Raw genomic sequence first — 27495 nt, 5'->3', positions numbered from 1 at the left:
GGAGGATTTGAACTTCAGTCTTCAGGATTCAGTCTTCAGGGCAGTCACAGGATTCCTTAGTGGACAGCCATGGATTCACTGAGTAGTCTTGGGCCATTCACTTATTTTCCCGCTTGTAAAGAGGACATAATTCTGACCTCCCTTTCAAGGTTGTTGCGGGAATGAGAAAGTTCTGGACAGCAAAAGCCTCTTTGCATTGTAGTGAATATTGCATAAACGACACACCCTTCACTGTGATTGCATGTCATTCTGGGACAGCAGATCTGAAGTGGAAATGTAATTTAAAAAGCTCTGTTTTTTTTTTTTTTTTAAGTTACATTTATATGCCTCCCTTTATCTGAAGATCACAAGGCGGTTTACAGCATAAAAAAAACATATGGATTAATTGGAGTTCTTGGACCTAGAGTGTGGCCCTGTGGTTTTAGAGCCAGGAGTTCTTTTGCCCACAAAATATTATTTATTTTTAAGATATATGAAGTTGGGTCTTTATGGTAGGAAACACAGCTTGCATTTTGCAGTGCTATGCATGCTATCGGCTACACTGCAAAGACTCCTCTCCCACGCAGGACCGCTAACATAACATAGACCTCAACTATCTGAAAGACCACCTCCTTTCATACAGACCCGCTCTGTAGGAATGCACAGGGGTTAATAAACACTGCTTACCTTCCCACGGCTGCCGTGAAGAAGCTGCCGGAACTGCCAATCATTTCACTTACCATTTCTGCCTGCAGGGGCTGCAGATCAGCCCTGTGGCTTTAGGGTAGCATGGAGGCTGCAGGGGGGCTGGAGCCACTGTCCCTCCCAGAATGCTCCACAACTTTGGGGAATATCGGGTGTTGGTGAGGCCTGCTTTGCTTGCTGCCTGCGTGTACCCCCCCACACACACACAGCCCAAGGTGCTGGTGCTTTGAATATTTAATAAAATATCAAAGTTCTTCTGTTTGATGTTTAAAATATTGATTTCTTAATCTGGGGTTCAAAAAAATAGGGGTCATATTTTACATGGGGGCATCTTATACACATAAAAATATGCTTTCTATAGCTAGAGGAAGGAGCCTTGTAAGTTAGAAAGGAAGACCGGGTTGCGTTCCAGTCTGGAGTTAGAAATGATGAAAATGGAACTGGAGATGGCTAGAAGTCAAACAGATCAAGCAAAAAGATCAAGGTGGAGGAAAGAGAAAAATTAGATAGAATTCAGGTAGAAGAAAAGGAAAAAGAAAGGGAGCATGAAAAAGAAATGTTTAGCTTTAAAATGCAGGAGATACAGCTTTGGGCAGAGTTGCTCGCACCACAGAGAAGTGGGCAAGTTCTCTCAGTGGAACAGGGGAAAATTCCCAGATACCAGAGGCATAATGATATAGAACCCTTTCTTATTAGTTTTGAAAGGACATATTTTCCAAAATTGGAGAAGACTAGAAATACACCTTCAACTAAAAATGTTACATTGGTTAAAGAGTCAAAACCTGCCCACAGACCTTGATGACAGCCAGCCTGAGAGACCAGCCAAGGTCTTGCAGGTCTGGAGAGTCCAGGAGGATGTGGACAGGGGCTATATGGAGGCTTTGACAGGGAGTGAGGAGGGGTGCGATGGGATTAAGGGACACTGGTTCTGAGGTAACTTTCATCCAAACTCGCACCTCAGCTGAGCACAGAGAAAATGATGGCAAGGAATTGGCGCAAAGTATCCATGATACAGAGTTCTTAGCTGAGCAAAGGCAAGGGCTGGATCTAGACACATCAAAGAAGCATTTTACAGTAGTTAAAACGCATTGTAAACCTCAGAAAGGGAAATCACATTGATGAAAGACAGGACTCCACAGCACCATCTGGTGTCACAGTGTTATAATGCATATAAAACAGGTTGTGGGGGTTTTTTTACTAATGTAACTGACTCCAAGATGACTCTTTAAAGGAACTGTGGATTAAGTCCAAGAATTCCCCAAGGGAAGCTACAGTACAGTAAAGGCTGTTGCATATGTGACATGTCATACAATTTAGGTTCCACAGCCTAGCATTTTGTTCTGTGTGTGGCATCTCTTCAGGGCTGCCCCGAGTTGTTACTTACTGTAACAACTTCATGGTGTTACACCTATTTTTCTTGGGGGTGAAGCATCACCTCTCAGCCTTTCCCATCCAACTGGCAGCTTTTAGCTGCTGTGACTACTTGTGAGTGAGATCCAGGTGTGCCCCATTAAGTACATTTGGACAATTGTTATCTCTTATAAGGTGCTGAACGTCTTTAACTTCTGCCTAGGACCTATGAAAGCCTTTGAGAGGGACATCTTTCTTTTTCTTGAGGCCTGGGAGTAGAGTGATAAGGGCATGTATTGATTCCTGTGCAAAGGCTTCATAATTTTAAGCAATGATATTGGAAATGGATGATGGAAAATTTTTCTAGAGTGAGAAAATCGTATGTGTTTGGAACGGGGTGGGGGGAGATTTATTTGATTGTACGGCACAAGAAAACAGCTCAAGATTTGATGGTGTGGAAAATAAATGGAGAGAAAAGGTCCAGAACTGGTTCCAAAAATGCTCCTTCTCCAAAGATTTGAACATTTCTTTATGCCATACAGTGGTGTGATTTTCTTTCATCCCAACAGTTGCTTTCCGTGTCATACAATATCCTATTTCTCTCTGGTGTCATTTTCAGGTAACACTAACACCACAGAAGCAAAAAAAGATGCATCTGTCATGTCTCATTTACTCAGAGCAAAGTCATTCGGGGGCATTTTCCACATCTATTTGATGCTCTTCCATCCCCAGAATATGCAGCTAGCTTGTAGCACCACTGGAAACTTGCAAGACATTTCTTGACATCTCTGAAACGAGTGTAATATTCTGGTGAAAAAGAAATCCCACAGGATGTGCTAATAAAGGAAGGTCTCTGTTATATCACAGAAACTTGCTGAAAGCATCCCTGGATCTTAGTCACTAAAGTGTGTTTATGTGTGTGTTTGTATGTGATAATTTTCTATGGCAAAAATCAAAGGGAACATGGAATCAGAATGATAATTAGACAGGGTGATCCACCTCCCACAGATTCCTCCTTTTGCTTAAGGACTACTGATTTTTATCTAATTTGCCAGAGTCACAAGGAAACAGAATGGTGATAAGGATTAGAGACTGTAGACACTGAGACAAAGGAGGCAAAGCTTTAATTAGCTCATTTCAGGGCAGACATGAATTTCTTAGGAACAGATTGTTTGATTCCAGACATATGGAGCATCTCTGAGGTGAACTGCAAAGAGCTTTATGTCTGCAAGACTTTAGCATTGTTTTGCAATTCATGAAGCAGAGAAAGCAACACCATTCAAAAACTGTAAAGCCATAATATATATATTCCCCCTTCTTCATTTGTGTTCCAGTTTAATTTAAACTGTGTTCATGGCACCAGTGTTAATGTTTTGTTTTTATAATATTTTTATTAGATTTTCAACAAAGATAACAAAAATAAAAAACAAACAACAACAAACACAACAACCACAAACAAAGAAAAATATACATAAAAGGAATATCAAATCTCCAGATCCTGTGACTTCCCTCCCCCTCTCCCTGGTTCCTTAAATTTCCTTTTCAATTGCACATGCTTTCTACTCCAAATTATTTTTCTACCTCAAATTTCCTACACTATTTCTAAATTTACAAGTTTTCTTAAAATCCTACCAATGTATTAACCTGTTTACAATACTTTTGTAAGTAAGTGTTAATGTTTTAAAGTAATTTTAAAGTGATTTTAGGTAGACATTGACTGTGGTGCATCTACATCTTTGGTCTAGATGCAAGAGTGCAGTCAGCTGCAAGAACAATGTCATTTCCAGACTGACCTGTCCCAGTAAAAACCGTGCAATATTAGATAGATCAGAGCACCCTCCAAACAACCTTTGAGGTAGGTTAGACTGAGATATTAGAATTCCAGGTCACTCAAGGGATTTCATAGCTGGGTATGGATTTGAAGCATCCCCTCCCATACATATTACACTATTCTAGAAAAATACAAGTTTAAAAAAAACAGTAGAGCTATTACTTCTGTAAAGTCCATCAGGCAGAGTGGGATCCTTAGATAACTATCCTGAGGTAGTGATTGTGAAAACAAGCTCTTGGTACATTGCCATCGATGGTCAATAGACCATGAAACAGGATGAGCATGTAGAAATATGTGCAAAGTGCTTCCGTCCATTGAGGGTGCCCCACTGGAGCCCCGTGTTTCTGTCTCCCGGGAGGCGAGTGAGGCCCACCAAAGAAACAGGGCTGGCTGGAGGGAGGAGTTGCTTTGCCTGTGTTTCCAAGTGAGCTTCTCAAGCGTGCCAGTACTGCGCGGCAGCGGTGAGGGCTGGGCTGGAGGGGCGGGCTCCTCCTGCCCCATCCCCCAGCATGCACACTTGGCGTGTGCACACCCCCCCCCGAGGCATTACTACACCCTATGCCCCTGTGGGTTACTCGATTAGGAGTACAGTTCAGGTGCCTTATCTTCCTGCAAAGCAACAGAGGCAGCCAGGAGAATTTAGATGAGACGAGTTGTATCTGCACATAATCAACGGAAGGGTTTGGAGGCTGGAAAAGAGTCCAGGCAGAGGGCCTTTCAAACTGAGTCACACATTTTCATCCTGTATGTCCAAAGTCCACCAGTCGGTTTAATCCGGCCCCTGTGGCAGTTTATTTCCTGGGGTAAAATCCTAAAAAAACAATTTCAATTCTAAAAAAAAAAGCTCAACAATTTTGGTCGGCCCCCACGGCCCTTCACTTCATCAAATCTGGCCCTCTTTGAAAAACGTTTGGACACCACTAGACGTTACATGTCTGGCAAACTCTGGCACCAGCAAATAAGGTGGTTTTTATTACAGATCTAATTTCTAGATATTTCTAGATATTTCTATGAATAACCAAGAGATGACATGTAGACCTGAGGGAATTTTTGGTGAGTTTTAGTTCTCATACGAGAATTTGCATATTCAATTAGAAAGAACTTTTTGTTTAACAGCTAAGCCAATCTCCCTGCTGACTTGATCAGGGAGTGCATAGTTCTCTGAAGTCTTAAAAACCAGCCTACTAGTCATGGGTCTAGCCGGGGGGGGGGGGGCAGAGGGACAGCTGTCCCCACAAATCAATAAAAATCTGAGGTTCTGGCCCCCACAAACAAAATCCTGCCCCCCAACAAAAATCCTGGCTATGCCCATGCTTCTAGTGTCAGAACCTGGATGAAAAATAGACTCTGAAGTGCATAGTCAGCACTCCACTGAAAACAGGGGAGCTTTTGTACAAGAATGAAAATGAGACAGGGAATTTTGTTTTAGCCAGGCCAGCTCCAGGTCTGAGGTGGCCCCTGGCAAAGTGCTACATGCTTTGTTACCTGACAACTTGTGCCCCCCACCAAGGTCAGGGCCCATGCTCATGGGCTCACTAGCAGTGGGTAGCAGCAGTGCACTGCACTCTGCAGCAGATCGAGACCATTGGACTGGCCACTTGGAATTTCCAGCAATGATCCAATATAGCACTGCAGGGAATTTAAAATGGCAGGCAGCTCACAGCTGCCCATTGCAAAGTAGAATTGGGCCACATTCAGCAGAGGGCAACAGCACTTGTGGTCCTTCTGCAGTTTTAGCTCAGGTCTAAAATGCAGGTATGGAAACTATGGGAAATGTAACTGCAAGTTCTGTTCCAGCCTTTCCTCAATATTGGCCAGATCCACACCATAGATTTAAGGCACTTCCAACACACATTTAAAGCACATGACTTCCCCCAAAGAAGCATTGAAACTGTGCTTTCTTAAGGGTGCTGGGAACTCTCGCTCGGGGGGGGGGGGGAGGGGAGAAGGAGCTACAGTATCCAGGATGATTGTGCATTGGGTATATGGCGTGGCTTTGCCCAGTGTTAATTTGTCCTCCCAGCCTCAGGACATATGCGTGTTCCTTTAGGCTGGAGTAGCTGGCTTTCGTGTCAAACAACAATGGTGAAATCCTAACCCTTTATCTGGTCAGTATTGCAGTGGCGGGAGAAGAAAGGGGCATTTTTGTCCACACACCCTTCCCTCCTATGGAACTTTTGTTGACTCCTTGGAAGCGTGAACTGTCAGAACTTTGTCAATAAAGTAAAGCTCATTTTTGTTACATTATGTGCATGTGCCATATTGTCAAATGAATAAGCTAAGTGGGTTTTATGTCTTGAGATATAAATAATACTAACTGATGGAGCTACTAGAAGGGGGAAAAATGGGCTAATTTGAGCTTTGTTCCTAGCCCTCTCCATGTGAATGGTGTCGCTGTGAGCCCAGCAATGAAGTTCACTGTGTTGTAGCAGACTGTGCCGTTCCTGAATGTGTCAACCCAGTCTATGAACCAGAACAGTGTTGTCCAGTCTGCAAAAATGGTAAGCTTTCAATACATAAAAAAGAATGTGTGTGTGTTCTTTTTTTAAAAAAAAAACAACAACCCTCTGTACACCACTTGGAAGCTTAACTTCATTAAGAAAAGCTGGGACTAAGCTTGTGCTAAGAGCAGTGCAGGATTTACGTATAAGCTAAACAAGCTTAGGGCCCCACTCTCTTGGGGGGGTTTCCAAAAAAATAAGGGGGGGAAATCTGGATGTCCATTTCCAAAATTTAAGATAAAAAACAAATAAAATAAAACCTACATACAGCAACAGTGTTTTGTGTTGTGTAGGCACCTACAGTGTAAGTAATGGGCCCTGCCTGCTAGCCTGCTCCCTAAAATATCACTGGTTTGCTCATTTCTATATATAGGGTGCCTACATTCTGCATGGACTGGTTGCAGGGCAACATGTGCAAATGGTCCATAACTTACCATATAGCATATATTCAACACAAAAAACAGTGACAATCTGTTGTTGACAAAGGACACCTGGACATATAAAAGGCCCCACTGCCTTCAGGAGCTGAGGGCCTCATCAAACCTAAATCCAGGCCTGGCTAAGAGCAATCTGATTTATGGCTGCTGGGATAATAGATCCTTATGCCAGTGTTAACACATGCTCCACTTTACAGCCATACAGAAGTCAAGCTGCCAGATGGCATTATGCTTTTACTTCTGCCCCGGGGCAGAGGATGCATGGAAGAGTGGCAGGAGTAGGAGAAAATGGGAAGCAGCAAGGAACTGGGTAAGGCAAGTAATGGCCAGACTCCTGGAATAAGGTGATTAAGCCTCAAACTGTAGCTGAGACAGCTTGAACATTTTCTTGCATGCCTTAGCAAACATGAGGACCAGAAGCTTACTTTTACTGCTCTGTATGATTAGAACCATCTTCAGTATAGTCTGAAAAGAATGCTGGGTGACAATACTGGTTCAGTTCATAACTGGAGTCTGCAAGAGAGCTTGCTTCATTCACAGCCCAGTTATGACCCCCAACTGGCCCTTCTCACACCTCAGGGACGTTATCTAGAGTATAACAGGGTTCCAATCGCTCCCTACCCTCTCCTCCCCAAAGTCCATCAGATATGTTGGGGAAACTGCCATGACAGTACAAAGTGCCAGGCATTGGTGGAAGGGTGGGGGAAAGAACGGCAAACATTAGGCATTCTCAAGATTGATATTCAAGCCAAGGAAAGGAGCCTCTGAGGCTTAAAGTCATCCAGTAAGCGGGGGCTTCTATTCTATCAATTGTGTGACACTTTTTGCCTGTCCCTGCATCATGGAAGAGCCGAGGGGGGGTGGCTTTGCTGCTGCTGTTTGCCATGCTGGGGTGGCTGTTACATGCAGTCTTAAAGTGGAGCTGCTATTTGTGCTTTGAAACCTGGAAGGCAGAGTGCTGCCCTCCCATCCTCAGGCACGGCAGCAGACTTTCTCCTGTTCCGTTCTTTTGGCCATGGCTCACCACAAAATCCCACTCCATCTGTGCTAAGTAAATATCCTGTAATTGAGCTGTAAAACATCACATTCAAAACCCTGCTTCTGAACCCTGCTTATTCCTTTCAGTATGAATTACTTAGAAGTAAATGAACATTATTGGGATCTATTGAGGATGATATAACGCTATATTTGAAGGCCCCTGATGAATCAAGGATCTTCCTAGCCTCTGCGTTATGGACTTGCAGAAGTGGAATGTCCCACCATTCGCTCTCTCGTTGTAGATCGTAGAATTGTCACCTAGTCCAGCCCCCTGCAATGCTGGCATCTTTTGCCCAATGTGGATCCTCTCTGCAGCCTCCTCCTACAGATGGTTTTGAATTTTGCCACAGAATATTCATCAGAATAAGGTTCACGTATCTGGAGGGAGCAGCTGTGGGAAATAGCTTTGACACTGTTCATATCGGGACACCTTAACACATACGTAGACTGAACAGGGCTTTTGCTCAATGTTATGGGAAAGTCAGGAGGGGCTACAGGCTGCTTGCTGTCTTGTGGTGGCTGTCTGTGGCCTGGGCCTTAAGCCTGAGGAAAGGTGGGCTCTTGTGCCAGGAGGGTGGAGCAGGAGGGAAGGCTGTTTTTCCAGACAGTTCTCCCTTGCACACACGCACACACACACACCCGGCAATCCCAGTGGGAGGGAAAGTAAGTATGCCAGCTTTTAATAGCTATGATGATATCTATAATAATGAATATTATTATATTTATTTATATCCCAACTATTTCTCAGTCTGGGACTTGAGGCAGCTTACACAGATAAAAAAAGAACAAACTAAAAACATTAAAAAGTAAATAATTAAAATGTAATTAAACATGAATAGAATTAAAATATTATAAAAAGATCCTTTAGAAACAGACAACAATAAAAACATCACAGCACCAGCCTTTTCCTCAAAAACAATTAGTTCCCAAAGGCCTGTTGGAATAGAAAGTTTTCCCTTTCTGCTGGTGGAAGGACAGCAAGGAGGGAGCCAGTCTAGCTTCTATAAGGAAGTGTTCTAAAGTCTGGGAGCAGCCACTGAGAAGGCCCTGTTCCACGTCCCCACCAAGCACACCTGTAAGGGCGGAGGAACCGAGAGAAGGGCCTTTCTCACAAGATCTCAGAGTCCAGGCAGGTTCTTATGAGGGAATATGGTCTTTCAGACACCCCTGGTGCTTTTGTGCACTTCCTTCACACGTGTTCAGGGCTTGGATGTAAAATAGATGGAATTGCAAAGGACCAGTCAACAGCTGACTTACAAATTCATCTCAAAAATAGCACATCTTCAAGCAAATCTTCAAAGATTGTTAGGGCTTAGTTCTAGTTATTTCTGAAGAGCAGTGTTGACTGACCTATGGCCATGGTGGCTGGGGCTGATAGAGATTTGAGTTCTGCAGCATCTGGGATGCCACAGGTTAGCTGTTTATCTGGTGACCCCGTCAACACTCCATTCGAAATCCTAGTCCATGTGTCAGCGCCTCTTACTAAGGAGAGAGCTTTTGGCATCTCATACCTGCTGCCTGGTGGCGGGTGGCGCTGTGGGTAAAACCTCAGTGGGTGGCGCTGTGGGTAAAACCTCAGCGCCTAGGACTTGCCGATCGCATGGTCGGCGGTTCGAATCCCTGTGGTGGGGTGAGCTCCCATCGTTCAGTCTCAGCTCCTGCCCACCTAGCAGTTCGAAAGCACCCTTAAGTGCAAGTAGATAAATAGGTACCGCTTTATAGCGGGAAGGTAAACGGCGTTTCCGTGTGCTGCTCTGGTGCCGGTTCGCCAGAGCAGCTTCGTCACGCTGGCCACGTGACCTGGAGGTGTCTGCGGACAGCGCTGGCTCCCGGCCTCTAGAGTGAGATGAGCGCACAACCCTAGAGTCTGTCAAGACTGGCCCATCCGGGCAGGGGTACCTTTACCCTTACCTTTACCTGCTGCTTGGAGCTCACAACTCTGAAGCCCTGCTTCTTTATCTCCAATATGTGTTGCTGGCTGTTCAAAGGGGAGGAAAACACACTCTAGATATGCTCAGAGACAATCTCTTTGTTATTACCTGCAGAGCTGAGGGTTGGCACAGATAATATATTCATGACAGGTCTGAGTTAATAATGTGGTTGTGACCGAGTCCTGACGATGTCATTTTCATTCTCTATTATAGTATCAAAAAATATCCCAGGAGCAATGTTTGATGCAAATTCCCATTAGAAAGATTGTTCCTTACGAATCTAATGTTAACAACCATCATTTTGTGGCAAGGAAAGAGCCCTTCAGCATTTTGCTGTGCTTTCTGCACTAAGCAGTTTAGCATGCCTGCATGCCTGCTTGCAAAACTGTTGTGGCCGTTAAGTGGCCAATAATTTCCTCTCAATACACTGAGATTGATTTTTATGCCTTTCTTAATTATAAATGGCCAAGAGCAGAAAGCTGTGCAGCAGTAAGGTTAATGCAGAAAGCTGTTGAGTCTAGCATTCCTGACCTGAAGATTCACATTTTTAAAAGGGAAAAGGAAAAGGAAAAAGCAAACATCTTCTCCCCTCCAGTCTTGCCATCTTTCATGAGTTGGTACCTAATTTACACTCTATTTTTCTCATGTGACAACTGCAACAATCAAGTGATGGTGGAACTTTTACTAATGACACCATCTAAACCAGGATACGTGGGAAGGAATTGGTATTTGGCTCTGCGAAGGAAAACAAATGTAAAGCCATTCTTACTTTTTCTGTCTTTCTTTTTTTGTAGCTGCCTCTTGTGAGTAGGGATTAGGAAGAAATTAGTTCAGTTTTTCATTTTAATGCAAACCTACCTAACTCACACTTCCTGAACCAATGATCACACATTTACATTTAACACAGTTCCAAAGATAGACACGGGCACACTCTCAACACACACACAAACTTTAACATAACCACACACATAACATAACACACAATCACAGACACAACTACACCCATACAGAAAATTCAGCGTTGGGAACAAGCTGCCACCTCCTTTTTCCCTCTCGTCCTCCCCATTTGGGAAGCCCCACCAGTAGATTGGCGCATGGGATAAACATCTCTGGAGAGCCTCCTCCACGAGGCAAGGGGAAACAGAGGCACTCATGGACAGCTGCTAGGAAAGCCACTGGATTTGGAGGCAGAGCTGCAGCCTCCTGGCAACTCTTACACAGCTGGAGTGTTCAAGCTATGAAAGAGGCTCCTCCTCCTCCTTTTCTTCTTCTTCTTCCTCCAGTTGCTTCCTGCAGATAGCAGCTGAAATTTGTAGTGCATTCTGAAACACAAGAATAGTTCTGATTGCTCCAAAGATCCCAACAGTGCTGCTGTCAGAACTGCTTGTGCTTTAAGAGGGAAGACTTGCCAGAGCACCCAAAAAAAGAAAACATAAACTAGCAGTGTTGGAGCCCTGCCCTTTCCCGATACCAAAAATCTGATGTCTGAGGCAGCTGCCTCACTTTGCCTAATGGTAGGGCCATCCCTGACTGTCCTAGATGGGCTCTCATGCTAATTTGTGTGTCACTCCCACATTCAAGTGGTTCTGTGAATTAGCCCCAGGATCTCTCAGGATTTCCCCAAATGAAGCTGAATGGCCATTTTGTGCTTTGCAGAATGTCAGTGGCAGTTCTGCTTGCCATGCTGGCTGCACAGAGCCACTTAATCGAGTTGTACATCTAGTAGGCAGACTCTGCGGAAAGGCTAAAATCTGAGAGCAGAGAGATATGCGCCTCTTTCCAGTCTCATCGTCTAATTTGTCACTGCAAATGTTAAGGACGATGGCTCCAGGTGATGTGCAACATTTCTGTCTTAAGAGGAAAGGTCACTTAATTTCAAGTTTCCCGGCACTGATAGAATACAAAATCATTGCCCCAAGTTGTTATTCCTACTCATCGTGACTTTTTGAAACAAAAGTCTGTCAAGTGTTGTTAACTCCCTCTTTTACATGGTCTAAAATTTGCCTCCTTCTGTTAAAATCAAGCTCACAACTGTCACAATCTGTGATGGCCCTGACTCCCACAGGCTGCACTTAAACTTACCAAGAAAGATCTCTCGCTGCCCACTGCACTGTGGTGCAAGAGGAACGACCACCTGAAGAATCATCCCTTCCCCCACTGCACTGCTGTGAGCAAGGCCTGTAAGCTCTGGAGATCCAAAGATCAAGCAGGAGGGTGACAAATCCAGTGCAACAAGACCTCATTCAATGCTTATGCCCTGCAGAGTCATAGCACTGCCAGAATCTGAATCCAAACAGCAGCAGCAGCAGCAAGCAGCAGTGTTTTGCCAGTGTTTTCCTTCCAGCGTAAATCAGCAGTGCTATTGATTATATACATGGCTGTGGGAGTGCCCCTGCTCTATGGGAACACAGAAAAGGGGCAGAATATGCCACTGAGCATGTGTTTCAACTTCCTTATTTTTTTAAGTTGGAACGGCTGCAGATATGCGCAGCCAGGTGGGCACTGCCTGCCTGCTGAAGTTTCCTTGCTCTTCCCTGTAACTATCAAGCACAGAATAAATCATGCCAAAATAAGAGTTCATGCAATTTGGATTACCTTGGCACATTTTCATTTAATATAGGCCCTGCTTATTCATCACCAGCAAGAAAGAGGCACATCACAAGGGTTATTTAGTAGTCAGGGAGAATCAGCGGCTCAGTTCAGCATTGATATTATAGAGCTGGGCTACAAAAAAAGTACCCATTGCTTGGCTCTGCGTGTCTGGCTTCACCAGATTTATGTGAACAGGACTGCTCACTGCATCTTCAGCTCTTCATTTAATTTAATTTTGTTTGTAACTATGAAGTGGTGCCGTTAGAATGTCTCTTCCATTCCTAGAGTTGGAGGCACCTAGGAGGTCTCCTGTCCCTCATCCCTGGTCTATTGTCCTATAATGTTAAGAGGGAACAGGTCTGGGGGCAGTAAGATTCCGAAAGACACTTTGCCAGCTTGGTCCAATACTTATCTTTTCCTGCAATGAGGAAATATTTCAAAAGCTTGCCTTAAGGTGCGGGGTCGGGGTGGAGGAGGTGAACACAAGCTGTGTTGAAGTTGCTAAAAATGTCCTCTTAACAGATGTAACCAACTGAAAGGTTAGTCAATTTGCAGCCATGTGATCAGCTAGAAGTTACCACCACAGGGGATTTGAAGCAGTTGTCAGATTGTAGGAATGTACCACTTAGCTTGTGCCCAGGGATTACATACTCACAGTGTCCATTCCCCAGGGACTGCCCCTATCTTCTCCTAAGACTCCCTCATAAATGTCTGGCCCCTTTTTGCTGCTGTTTTCATCTTCGTTAGAAATTGGTGTGTGTGTGTGTGTGTGTGTGTGTGTGTGTGTGTGTGTGTGCCAGTGCCATTTCAGAAAGTTTGAACACGTGAAATAGTGCACTCACTTCCAATGCACTCACTACCCCCATAATCTATAGTAAATGTTGCTGGATGTTTCAGCTGAGCTATTCCATAGATCAAACCAAATCCATTTTGAGATTAAGCAATCCATTAAATATTCTATTATTTATAAGGAGTCTGATATTGGTTGCTTTATTAACATGGTCTGCTACAGATGCTAGAGTAGTTTATTTACTATTGCAGGGTAAATAAATACAGAAAAACCTTCAGTTTATTTATTCTGTTCTAAAATATACTGTATATACCATATCCTCCAGTGTTTCTCCGATGAAAAGAGGGACATCCTAAGGAAAAGTGGGACATTCTGGAATCAAATCAGAAACCAGGATGGCTTCTCTAAATCAGGGACGCCCTTAGAAAATAGGGACCTTTGGAGGGTCTGTCTTTGGGACTTGTAGGGCAGAAGTCAGGGAGCCCAACAGCAGGTGGCGCCAGAGTCAATGACAGGCAGAACCAACCAGGGTAGGTCTGTCCCCACCCACCTCCATGCTGAGTTGTACAAGCGCAGCACCGTGGTGTGGGAAGAGGAAGCTGATAGGCAGTGCCACCCCCTGGACTGAATTGCTGTAATGTAGCACCCTGCTTGTGGTTAACGCTTAGCTGGAATGAAATATTCAACGCAGCAATAGAGAAATTAAAATAGTAATTTATTTGTCAGACAAATAAATAAGAGGCTCAGTGGTACGTGGTTACCAAGCTCTGGCCTGCCTCCTGCCATTCTGGCCAGCACTTATATTCCCTTAATCCAGCCCCCTTTGCTCCTCCTGTGGCTGCCTCTGTCCAATCAGCCTGGTTGAAATTCCTATTGGCTGTTTGCTAGAACCAATCACAAAAGATACACCCACAAAAGATACACCCATTTCCTTGCCCTTATAAGGGAGACAAAGAGCTATATATATGACATATAAGTAATAATATATCTTACATGGAATCTTAATTACCAGCTCACCTCTTGCCCTTCTTGCCCTATTGCCTTCTAAAACAAATGTTTAATCTTACATTTTTTATGTTCAACAGATGTCAAGGATCTTGAGTTTCACATCAACATTGAAAGATTTCCTTCATTTAATGTTTCTAAACAAATGCCTGACAACTATATATCAAGACTGCTTGGATGGCGTCTTCTGTCTGGCAAGGGGGGGGGGCTAGGCTCATTTGCCCCTCTGGTCTCCTATTGCAATATGACTCTATGAAATAAGAATCTAGCATTCCTTAAATCCTTTGCATAATTACATTTAAGCCAATATATTTAAGCTAATATATTTCATACATTTATCATAGGTAGCCTCTTAAAAGAATAAAGCTTTTCAAAGTAAAAAGGAAGAAACTCAGTAAAACACAACTTTTAAAAGAAGCCTCTTCAGTTTGCACCCCTCCTTTCACAGCCAGCTAGATGCTTCTCCATTGCTCTTGGCCTTTGAACCTTAGAAAGAAGATCTGGCTCATTTTACTGGGAGGCACATTGGTATTATCTTTCCCCATTCCTAATGGTGTTTTCTCAGCCTTGGGGCAGCATATGTAATTCTCCCTTTTTATGACTTTGAGAATTGTTTTTCTACTATAAATCAATGGGGCCCTCTTGTCTTAGGAGAATGGCCAAGGTTTCTTCTGCCTGGCATGAAACATTTGAAAATCCTTTTTTAAGCTCATTTTTAAATACAAGCCTTGATTGAAATATATAGAAGCTTTGATAAAAATGCAGGCTTATGGTTAGGTGCCTCAGTAAGATGGCAAGCAAGGGGGGGGGTAAGTTGGTGGTGGTGGGTGAGTGCCCCATTCACCCTGAAGGGTTAGTCTCCACTGACACATAGCCTGGAGGCACATGTAAGAGTCTCGATTACTCCTGGCCTCAGCAGACCAAAACACAGGGATCTCTCACAGTGTTGTCTTGCAAAGCAATGTAATCCCTATTATTTATCCCTCTTTGCATGGGAAAAACTGTGCTCAAGCTCTGTCCTGTTGAACTGCATCATGGAGCTATAGTTTTATATCAGTGGAATGTATGTATTTTAGAAGTCTTTCTTTGGAATAATTGAGAGATTGATCTTTATGGTGCCTTTAATCCTCCTGAGTGCAGTCTGGCACTGTGAGATTGTTCCAAGTGTTCTCTTCCATTTTCCTTTGCCCAGCATAGGCTGCATTCCAAAGGGAAGGGGCTCCTTGGCAGCCAAAACACCACTGAGTTTACTGGGATTTATGTAACTCTGACTACAAGTCATAGCTTATATATCACAGACCCTCCAAGTGTCTCTATTTTTCAGGGACTGTCCCGGATTTACAGAAGATATGATCCTGGAATGTCCAGCTTTTCCTTAGGATGTCCCTATTTTCATCAGAGAAATGTGGGAGAGTATAGAGTTATGTGATCCCCAAGCCAAGGATATAAGGAACTATACGATATTTAGAGGACATCTGAAGGCAGCCCTGTATAGGGAGGTTTTTTAGTGTGTAATATTTTATTGTGTTTATATATATGTTGGAAGACGTCCAGAGTGACTGGGACAACCCAGTAAGATGTGTGGGATCTAAATAAATTAATAATGATAGAATAAGACATTCCTATTTTCACCAGAGAAATGTTAGAAGGTATGATATCAGAGCTCACAGACATGTAAATGTACATGTAAATAGAGATAGTTGCAGATTATAAGGGGGGGGGGGAGTTGTTTTGTTTTTCTCTCTCCATGCTGCTTAAATGAGCAGAGGGGAAATATTTCAAAAGGAGCATTTTGCCATTAGATTTGAATGACAGAATAGCTCGACCTAAGCAGAAATTCTGATCTTGTGGATTGGTTCTTTCTGCAGATCCCTGACTTAGTCATAACAAGAACAGAAACAGGTGTGTTTTTTGGGGGGGGGGATACACTGCTGTGAATAACGAGCACTGCCAAATTGCCTGTAACTATGCGTTCAGTTAGATTACTTAAATTCCAGTGAGATTACTGTGCAGGGTTCCAGGAGTTGGGCAGAACCCATCAAAAGTTACATCTAGTTCTCAATCAGGTGACAAATATGTGCAGATTTTTTAAATTAAAAAAACCCCACCACCACCACCACAATCCTCCAGTGTGAATCATAACTTGAGCTGGTAAATTAACTATTTCTGTTCTAAGTCATGTGTCCAGTTATGTGCCCCCCCCAGTAACCACCCAAACACTTCCCTACCCCCAAACCCCTGCCACCCACTAGTGTAACTGGCTGCTCTTGCTGCTCTGGCAGTGAGTGAGTCTCTTTTTTCCTTCCTCTCATTTTTTATTTTTACAAATTTTAATGAAGACAACCTAGAGAACATGCATAATATACTCATATAGTACAGATAAGTAAGTACATATCTATAATCCTCAAAATACCTGTTGCTCTATCAATCATGGCCGCTTATGATAATACAACTTACCATCATTATTGTAATAGACCTCTATCCTATCTTAGAATATTCCAAGGCCTTCTTCCTCTAGTTCCTGAAGCACAGCTATGATAAGTGTCAGTTTTCCAAGAATTACCAATGTCCATAAGACATCCTGGGGGGATCAGGAGCTCTAGAATAGCTACGTTTTCTAGTCACTACATTAGTTACTGGTGTAGCAGGAGCCACATAAGAAGTGGGTGTGGAGTGGAACCCCCCCTTCTTTTAATTCCTTTACTCCCACCAGAGTTTTTGAAGCAAGGTAGGTGGGTAGTAACAGGGAGAAGGTTAGGAGCCCAACTGGTGAGTGGGTGGGTTGAAATAAGGGTTCTTGAAGACTGGGGAGAGGGCAAGTGGAAGGTGTTTGAGCATTCTCTGGCTCTCCCACCCTCTAGGTAGAAAACTAACATATCAGGGCAATAAAAAAGCTAGCACCTTCCCTTTGACATGCTATTTTTCATATGTACTGTAGCAGTTTTATCTGGTAAGGAGGACCAACGCATTGTGTGAGCCACCACATAAAGTCTGGAGTGGTCAAGCCCAGGAAAAGGTTTAGCACCTCACTGAAGCCTATGTTTTGACCAAGGTTCACTGTAATTAATGTGTAATTAAGTGAATAAGTCCCACTCCATTGCTTCCAATAGGCAACTAATGCCATAAGTGTGACTTCACGTCGGCTGCAGTGTGCTCATTGTTCCCCCACTACCATAACAGACCCTCCAAGGGTCCCTATTTTCCAGGGATGTCCCTGATCCAGAGAAGCCATCCCAGTTTCTGATTTGATCCCAAATGTCCCACTTTTCCTTAGGATATCCCTATTTTCATTGGAGAAATGTTGGAGAGTATGGAATTATACGACCCCCGAGCCAATGTTGGAGAGTATGGAATTATACTTCCCTATATAGGCAATCCTATATAGGGAAGTTTTTTAATGTTTAATGTTTTATTATGTTTTTAAATATGTTGGAAGCTGCCCAGAGTGTCTGGGGCAACACAGTAAGCTGTGTGGGGTATAAATAGTAAAATTATCATTATGGAATGGGACTTCCCTATTTTCATCAGAGAAATGTTGGAGGGTATGCCATCATCAACAACAACAACTGGCTTTTGTTCTTGCCATTTTCCCCCTGCAGTGGGGACGGGGAAGGAGGTAACATAAAACTGCCTCCTTCTCTCCCCCCTCCTTCACCCTGACCACCTATGCAGCTATCAACATCACTTATCACCCTTTAGGCAGGTTGAGTGGGTGTGCACCGGATTCTGCTACATCCCCAGTAACTTCAATGGGAGCCAGTGTGTTAGTGAGGAATGAGGGTGGGCTACCATTTGTGTAGTTTCAGTCTTAGGTCTTAGCAAATTTCAGCTTGTTGCCATCACACTACAATATAGATAAAACCAAAACACTCTGACAGTGAAAAACTTCCTGGCCACTGCATTAATCACTTGATGCAAAGACTAGTGGAGAGAATCATGATGAAATATCAGACAGAAGAAAGATGTTCCATAGGCAATCTCTCATTGACTCTATAATTAAAGTTGTAAATTATCAAACTTGATACGGACTTTGAAAATACTGTTCCTGTATCTGCCTTCCAAGGCTCACTTGAGATTCTTGCTGATATCTGCCAGAGCATTGCTTGTGCAAGGAGCAAAAGGTCAGGTGTGGTTGTTATGTACATTTATTTTAATAGGCAACAAATATTTATATGACCTCTGCTTTTAGGGCATTGGCAGAAATAACAGTAAATAATCATTTATTCCCATGCATGGCATTTCTATAGTTTACCAAAGCTTCTTTCTTAATTTACTTAACAAATATAAACTTCCTGCTCATTACTGAATTAATTTAAAATCAACATTTAAGACACAAATGGGCTGCCCATATCTGGCACAGAAATCCTCAGGATGCGAACAGAGTGACCTAAGTGACCTAAGACCTCCTCAGAGAGGTGGTGTGGCCTGACATGGACGGGTGGATCACTCAAGTGACTGGGTCTTGTGACCTTCAGTAGGGGTGTTGAAGCCATTGTGTGTTACAGAACTGGGCAGAGATAGGACATGTTGGGATAAGTGGGGGGCGGGGGGGGGGAGAAGTGATATCTTGCTCACCTAACACTGAGTAGGAGTAGCCGTATTCTCCCATCTTTTTAATAATATGACTGTCTTGGGGCTCAGGCTACTTTGCATGCTGCTTCACCTATGAATATTATCCCAAGGCAAGTTCTTGGGTGTTCCTTCTTCAGCTTGATAGAGTGTGCCCCAAAATTAAATCAAGAAAGTTGTCTGGTGCTTAAGCACGGCCTTGAGGGAACTTCAAGGTTAAAAGATTTCACTTCACAATAATACCATGGAAGTGTCAAGTTCCAACTGACCTCCAGTCCATTCATCCAGCTAGTGGGTTGGCCATATATCTACTTCCTAGGTTAGGCCAGCTGTCACTCTGTGGCATTCAAAGTTGGAAATTGACACTTGCATTGCAACTGCTGTATGTTCTGCTCTAAATAATTCACCTTGCTTGGCCCTGCTGCTTATCTCCTGATCCATCCTCCTCTGGGTGCACACTTGTCCTGCTTCAGATGGATAGTCTTCCTGGTATTTGCTTGCTCAATCAAATATCATGAATAGGATGCCCCCCCCCCCCAAATCTAACCTGGGCCTATGTCTGTGTGCTGGCCAGGCTGTAAAAACTCACCCCAAGCTGAATTTTCCCAAACTGAAAGAAGATGGGAGATTCTGACTTGCCCCTTAATTGTGAGCCCATCTCCTTCTCATTATTTCACAGGGATATACTTGCAAAGCACCACAGATCCATGGGCCAATATTTCAACATCTCAGACATATCAATAGTATGTGTATTCACGGTTGGTCTTCTTCACCACCACCTCCCTTAAAGGACCCTTTTACTCCTTGATTCTTTGTAAGAAGTTATATGACCTTCAGAAAGACCTTTTTGGAAAGTTCCAAGTGTGATGATGACAAGCACATAGAGCCCACTCATGCCCTGCCACTCCTAATTTGTCATTAGAGTGTCTATTTGTAGTTTAATGTGGGCTGGCTGCCTAATTGCTCTCTGTGTCTTTAATATTTTGCCTCAGGCTTTGTGAATGTTAGCATAATTGAGAGTAAGGAAGTAGAAGCTTGGGGAAGACTCAGTACTCTCTGGTTATATGGCAAATAGCTTTGTGCATGGACAGGTATGTCCACCTGGGCAGACATTTCATGCCATCCTAATTGTAAACTAATGTGGAGATTCCTCATGTTTTGTGGTAAGCCAGTCCATAGACTCCCCACAGACTCACTTCCGTATTAAGAGTCTTGGATTAAGTGATGTTTCCCAAATGGAGCATCTCCCATCTCATTCTTGCAATAATCCTGCAGCTGCTGCTCCCTCTTTCTGGAGTGTGTGACCCAGCATTTGAAGGCACTCTCCATGCCCTAAGCTTCAGCAAACTTTATCAAAGTTTCCTCTCTAAAGAGACTGAGTGGTAGTGAGACAGAATGTTTGGATACCATCAGCTAAGCAGTAACTTCAGCACAGTCTTCATGTAGCCCATTTGATAGGCCTGCATCAGTCCTGCCAAGCACTAAGGAGAATTTCCTCACCACCAGTTGGTACAAATGTGTGGCAAATTAGTTGTCTCTACAGATTTGGTGTCATTTGCAAAGATCAAACCTGTTTCATCTGATCAAAGATTTCATCTGATTGGGAAATGCAGTCTACAGCAATCTTTGGAAGGGTGGAAATTTCAAAAGTTGACTTGCTTCCACTTTCGGGTTTTTACTTGGTTATTCAGAGGCTAAACTTCACACTTCAGTGTACTAACTGACATTGTTTTCTTTCTAATAGTGATAACTTTAAGATGATAACCAAAGTTATATTTGTTTAAAGCTACCAGGTCTAACCTACTGGCAGAGAGTAGTAAAGCTACTAATGCCTATGGGGATGGAATATGAAAATATTTAGGATCTCTCAAAGTGCAGTGTCCAGTCACCAGATTCAGGTAGGTAGCCATGTTGGTCTGACGCTGTCAAAAATAAATTAAAAAATTGTCCAGTAGCACGTTAGAGACCAACTAAGTTTGTTCTGGGTATGAGCTTTTGTGTGCATGCAGTATCTGAAGAAGTGTGCATGCATGCAAAAGCTTATACCCAGAACAAACTTAGTTGGTCTCTTAGGTGCTACTGGACAATTTTTTATTTTATTTTTTATTTCAGTCACCAGATAATACAGATGGTCCCTTCCCTTTATATTCAGTTTCAACAGCAGCAGCTTCATCAAGCCCAGTTTGGTAAATATAGATTATAAAGCAAGTGGGGAACCTTTGCTGGACTACAACTCCCATCATCACTGACTGTTGGCCATGCTGGTTGGATTTAATGGGAGTCAGAATCCAACAACATATGGAGGGTCACATATCCCACACTCCTATTGCAAGGCATCTGACTGCTTTCCCATTTTATTGTAAATGAGTACCTGATCCATCCAAGATGGGTACATCATTGGTCTATACAGCTGTGGGACTAACATCCTCAGGTATATAGGCTATAGGAAATGGTCACCTTGTTAATTGATGTTGCAGGATGATTTACGGTGATATCCTGATCTAGCAAAGGAGACCTTAAGAATGGCCATCTATGGGATGAGGCTCATCCATGTACTGTTGAACTTAATGTGTGGTAGATGAACATCATTATCAGGGCAAAATAGTCACGTGCAAGGCAGATCACCAGAGTAGGATTAGGATATGAGTCTCTAGTGGAATTAGAGAGGAGATATTATACTTACTAGGGAGTAAGCCCCATTGAATACAATTGCACTTGTAAGTTTCCCAGATCCCAATGTAATTCATTGTCTGCTGGACTAAACTCAACTCTTCATAGCTTTTTCATTTCCCTGCCAAAATTATTTCTGGGATGGTTCACAAGGTTCAAAAATATTTTGAAAATCTTTGAAGAATGAAAAGATGTTTCGGAGATGTTTTAGCTGCCATTTGATTATATACAACTGTTGCAGGATAAAGAAGACCCTGAAAATTTGGGAGGACAAGAGATGAGAGAAGACTTCATTCACTTCTCTGAAGAGTTGTTTGGATCCCTGGGGAAATCCCGCTAGAAACAAACAAACAAAAAAGTCAGCAATTACTTTTTAAAAAAGGAAAAAAAATGTGATGTGGATCAAATATTAAGCAACCAAATTTGGGGATTTCAATTCTCACCCACCCCTGAAATGTACTACTCATTACTAGTGGTGAAACATGACTCTTGCAGTGCTTTATTTACACAAACCTGTTTCATCTTATCAGAGATTTCATCCAATGTAGTTAACAGCATCCTTCTTTCATGATTGTAATCAAAGAAATGTAACCAACTGTTCATTTCTGATCTTATACTTTTCATGGTGCTATGATGAAATCTATAGTGGTCTTCTCTCAGTACTACTCCAGCAATTAGTACTCATTTTGAATCCCTACCTGATAATATACTAAATAAAGCTACCATCACCACTTTATTCCCACCCCATCCCATAACATTATTCAGGTAATCCAAAGAGATGGAAAGATCACATTGAAATGCCAGCTGCTAGGATTAAATGTGGGGAGTGGTGACCAGATGGCAAAGAGGACTGTGCTCCCGTACCTTTAATTATCTCCTCTGCATGGCTATTAAAGGTGCCCGGGCCCTTCCCCCTTTCCCCATTTGGCTGCCATAGTTAGATATTGATGACTTAAGGAAGTGATGCAGAATAATATGTGAAAAAGATCAGATGATTCTTTCACTCAATTTGTTGTTGTTGTTGCAGTTAATACTACCCCTTGTATATTGTGAGCCTTTACAAGCACAATAAATTCATTATTATATCTACAATTGCCAGAAAATAGTGTCAGAAAATAGTGCATTCACTTTTCACACATACAGTTGTGAATGTTTATGTTTAGGTGATTGTCAAGATTCACTGGAGTATGACTTGAGTTTGCAGGTGTACAAAAAGTCTGTTTGGGCTTATCAACTTTCAAATGTCAGTGTTGACATACACCAAAGTTTGAGCTGTCACTGTTACATATATGTGGAATCAAAGTTGAAGAGGATGGTCTTGTAGGGCATTTTAGTCAAACTTGACTTAGGAAGCAGATGGTGAAGTACATCACATTTTTGCTCCCACTGAGATGATAAAGCTGTCTGAACTATATCACTTCAAGTTGCCAGATGGACTAAACTTGCAGGAGGGTATTAGCTTACCTGGGAGTGAGTGCCATTGAACTCAATGGGACTTTCTTTTGTGGAAATAGGCATTGGGTTGTGGTGTCAGATTGGAGTAATGGTAACTAGACGTGGTAGCTAAAAGGAATCTTCAGGATTGGAGGCAATATGCCTCTGGATGCTCCTCAGTACCAAAAATTGTGACCCTTCCACACCAACATGTCAGACATGAAGGTTTTGGCCTAGCCTCTTCCTGTGTACTTTACTGGGCAAGGACTTTTTGTGTATGGAGAAATGTTTGCTCATGTTGAGCCCCCACCTGAGTTTGAAGTCGTACAGACCAAAACAGGCTTCCTCAACCCCCAGGAATCCTCCAGATGTTTTGAATAACAACACCGATCAACACTGACCATCCCAGGACTTAGAAGATACCAGGCTGGAGGATATGAGGCACAGACTGACCGCCTCATTAAGAACTAGGCTGCAGATGTGGTCAAAATGTGTGGACAAGGTAGGAAAGAAATCCACAAGCAGGGATTCTTTCCCCTTGACTTATAGAGGCTTGCTGAGCAGTTGTCTGGAAGCCCCTGCTTTAAGTACGGTATAATAACTGGCTGGCACTGGAAGAGAGTAGTGGAGGGTGTCATTTGGGCAGACCAGGTTCAAAAGAGGACAGGTCTCTGACACCTTAGGAAGAAGAAGAGTATGGGAGCTTGAATCTGGGTTCTCTTAGCCTTGTGAGGTATATCCATTCCCAACAATACAAGATGGATGATACTGTTAGGAAGATCCAGTGCCACTGGAAACAGACCAATGGCTCACCTAGTCCAGCATCCATTTCCCCACAGTGGCTTCTTTATATATTGAAGCTCACCTTTGTAAATGGTCTAGAGGATAAAGGAGCCATCCTTTCTAAATGCTTAGATTCAGTTGTACATCTTAAGCCTTGAGGTGGGTATGGATGCTGGTTCATCAAGCATTTTGTTTAGGCGAAGCTGCAGAGTCGCTTTGCTTTTGATTTAGGACATATTTAATTCTCTCTTGTTGGGTTCTCCATAAGGGAAGAAAAGAGCATGTGGAAAAGGAATCCTAGTATGTAAAGTGCTGAATGTTTGATCTGGTCTTTTTATATTAAATTGAGACTTTGCTGAGTGAGGGGTGTAATAAAGCTATGAATTAAATATTACAGCTAAGTGAGTTTGGCAAACTGAAGATTTAGAAGGCACTTAAAAGTTTTCTCTGTGTGTTTCCCACCCACTTCCAGCTTCTGTGTCTCTGCTGTACTCATTAATTCTAAACCAGGGATAGTCTTTCTCCTCTCTTCTCTCTTCTCTCTCTCTCTCTCTCTCTCTCTCCCCCCCCCCCCCCTACACCCACACACCATTTAAAATGAGATCATTACTGAAATCTCATCCTGGACATTACCATATGTTTGAGTAGTGCTGAAGCGTCAAAGTCTCTCATCCATGACAGCCATAGACTAAGTATTTTCATATTATGAACCCTTGAATTAGATATGATGAAAAATTTCTTCCACCTTCCACTTCAAAGCAAATTAAGCTATCTTGATGCATTTGGATGAAGGATCTGCACTGTCTTTTAGCAGCAATCCTACAAGGAACCTCAGTGAATTCAATGAGACTTACGTTTGAGCGGATATGTATAGGATTGCACTTTTAATTATGTAGACGTTTTTGCACCTTTCTTTCCCTTTAAAGCAGGGTTGTGAAGCCAGTGGGCCTCCAGATTTTGCTCAACCCCAGCTCCCGTTAACCCCAGTCAACATGGCCAATGGTCAGGGATGAAAAGACCTGTAGCCCAGTAACATTTGGAGGCCCCCAGGCTCCCCAGCCCTGCTAAGCCCACTGTGTTATCCAATTTGGTGCCCTCTAGATGTTGATGAACCACAACACCCATCATTCCATGGGGCTAATGGAGGTCCAGCAACATTGGGAGGAGCACCAGGGTAAGCTGCCCCCTACCCAATGGTATAATGCATTGGCTTGCATCTAGGAAAGATGTATTCCAATCCTACGTATGCAACAGCTATGTTGATAGTAATAAAAAATTTAGGAAGTCACATTTTATACACGGCAGACTGAGGCTGATGAAGTGATTTCTTGTAGACTGTGTTTAATCCCCAGCACTTTCATAAAACTCACTGTGTAGGACTTTGGTCACTCACTTCACGAAGTGAGACACTGAGCAGCGTGATTATGATTGAAATGCTTCTTATTCTTCTGTGGACTTCTCTAACAGGTGAGGTGCTCTCTGGAGCTACTCTGAATGATCTTGGAGGGTCAAAGTACTTGGAGCAAGCCTGATACAAGGAAGGAGGGGGCAGCACTTTCAGGTGATGGACTGTGCCCAGCAAAATAGACACATTAAACTTTGGTATTTTGCACAGGATAACTAGGGCCTAATGGTCACAGAAACCATTTTTTTCTCACTGTATCTGATAAGAGCATGCTATCTTGATTATGAGTACAACCATTAGAGATATGTTTATGTGTCAAGTGAGAACATAAACACAGTATAATTCAACCCAGCAGCAGAAAAGTTGCCTCAAGTCAGGAATTGTTGGCTGTGGACAAGGTTAACAAAATTTCAAACTGAGCGGGTATCACTGAGGTCAAGAATGCTGGCAATTTCCCTTGGCCTCATCTTCTCGCTTTAGCACAGTTCCTTTGGTGACAGAGGAACAATCAGGCCTGGCAGAAATCAACATCAGAGCACTGAAGAACTATTTTGCCAGAGGCACCAACAATTTTCAATGACGCTTCCAGTTGGAAGAATAAAAGAATGTCAGACACACTCTGGAGATGATTATATTGTTTTATATTTCACCTGGACTCATGTTGAAGAAATGCAGTTGGTTTTGTAGTTCTGCTGCTTCTCTCTGTGTTACGTACATGTCACTCTTTCTCTGCCTTCCAACTCCACCTCTTCTCCCAAAAGGAATCCTGTGTGTGGTCTGTCATGTTTCTCCTGCATTCCCACATTCCTCCAACCACAAGCTGTACGTATCTACTCTTCCCACATTACATTTGCAGACACAGGAGTGATTTGTAAATTTCTAGGGCTAATCACAGCCATTAGGGAGCAAAGCCTGGGAGGTTTTCTGGATGATTTTGTTTAGAGAAAAATCACCCTTAGGTGTTTTTCATGTCTGGCTGCAGCTAGGAATATAAGAAGCCACCTCAGACCCATTGGTACACTTCACTCAGTAGTGTCCATCCTGGTTGGCAGTGGCTCTCCGGGGCTTCAGATAAGTGGACATTTCCAGCTGCATGTTGAACCTGGGACCTTCAGCTTGTGAATTGGGTGCTTTTCTGCTGAGCCTTTTGATTCTGACATTGCCCCATGCACTAAAATGCCTCTATGCTCATCCTTTTTCCACACAGTGATTTACACATAAGGATGCAATCCTAAAGGGGGAGGAGGAATCCAAAGGTGGTTCTACTGCCTTATGCAAAGTCCTGCTGGGCTTGAGCCTACAAAGCAGAAGTGAGGGTGGAGGAATGTTCTGCATTCTTCTGTCCATTAAAAAAAACACTTATTGAAATGTTTCCCCTCTCCTTGCTCCCAGAAGAACAGGTCAGAAATTTGTCCTTGTTTGGGATTCCAGCCATTTCCCAGCATGCCTCTAGGGTTCCCACTTTCTTGGGCCTTCAGAGCGCTGATATGTTATTTATTCAGAAGTATATTTATATAGCACTATTTCATAAAATACATCAAAGTGGCTTCGAACCAAAGTAAACAGCCATATAAAAAAAATCAAAATATGTTGGAGAAGCTGGCACTATTCCAGAGGGATGCCAACATCAGATCCTTTCCAATATCTGTCTTTGACATCAGAAAGGTGGATCTGATTCAGCTGGTGGCCTTTGGGGATAGCCTCCCAAGGACAATAGGAATGTAGCCTAATTCTAGTGGCTTTTCCTGTGATACTGCTGTTTTGTCAAAATCTATTACAGCTCCCACTAACCCAGTCAATTTCTGTGCAAGCTTTATATTGAAAATCCCATGATTCAGATATTGTCAGTGTGAGAACTCCATCGACGGTCACCAGCCCCAGCCACCATTGCCAATTATCAAGGAAGATGGGAGTTATAGTAGTCCAGAAACATTCGGGAATTCACACTGGCTATTCCTGCCATTGCAGTGAAAATGAATGTGGAGGGTACTGGATTTTGTCATATAATTCCAGCCATTTTTGTCCGGATATTTACACTGACAGATATTTACACTGACAAATATTTTGTCCGGATATTTACACTGATAAATATTTACACTGACAGAATCCCGCCAAAAGCTTCCAGTTGCATAGTGTTCTGTAGCATATCAATAATGTGCTAAATTGCCATTCATCTGTGTGTGTGCACATGTGGGGAGAAAGGGGGAGGGTTCCTTTCCATCCTGTCTTCCCACAGTGTCATCCTAATACCCTGCCCCCTGATAGTGATCCACAAACCACAGAGAGAGAGAGAGAACATGCTTTGTTTATTCCACTGGCGAAAGGCTTCCAGAATAAATAAAACCGTCCAGGTACACATGCACACCTTCCAGAGAGTAGAGACAATGTTTCCTAATTAGAGTTGATGTACTTGGTTTAAAGAAGGTTTCTGCCTTTTATGTGCTCTCCTAATGCATGTAAATCTCTGCTCAGGTT

The 27495-nt window shown here is 43.0% G+C and overlaps 1 protein-coding gene across 5 annotated transcripts in view; it reads left to right on the top strand.

The window, feature by feature from the left end:
* VWC2L (von Willebrand factor C domain containing 2 like) overlaps window positions 1–27495 on the top strand; it is a 137222-nt gene that overhangs the window by 42285 nt on the left and 67442 nt on the right. For 2 of the 5 annotated variants that reach the window (XM_081849805.1, XM_081849806.1), the window contains exon 3: window positions 6237–6366. The exons of 1 other annotated variant lie outside the window; for it this stretch is intronic. In XM_081849805.1, coding sequence (XP_081705931.1) covers window positions 6237–6366 — 130 coding nt within the window. Of the gene's footprint in view, window positions 1–3779; window positions 3886–6236; window positions 6367–21639; window positions 22457–27495 lie in introns of those variants that run through there. 2 more of the 5 variants (XM_081849807.1, XM_081849808.1) reach the window with 2 other exon arrangements.

The sequence above is a fragment of the Podarcis erhardii genome, assembly GCF_964252035.2.
Source record: "Podarcis erhardii genome assembly, chromosome: 1".
Classification (NCBI taxonomy): Eukaryota; Metazoa; Chordata; class Lepidosauria; order Squamata; family Lacertidae; genus Podarcis; species Podarcis erhardii.
This window is presented reverse-complemented; position numbering and strand designations above follow the sequence as displayed.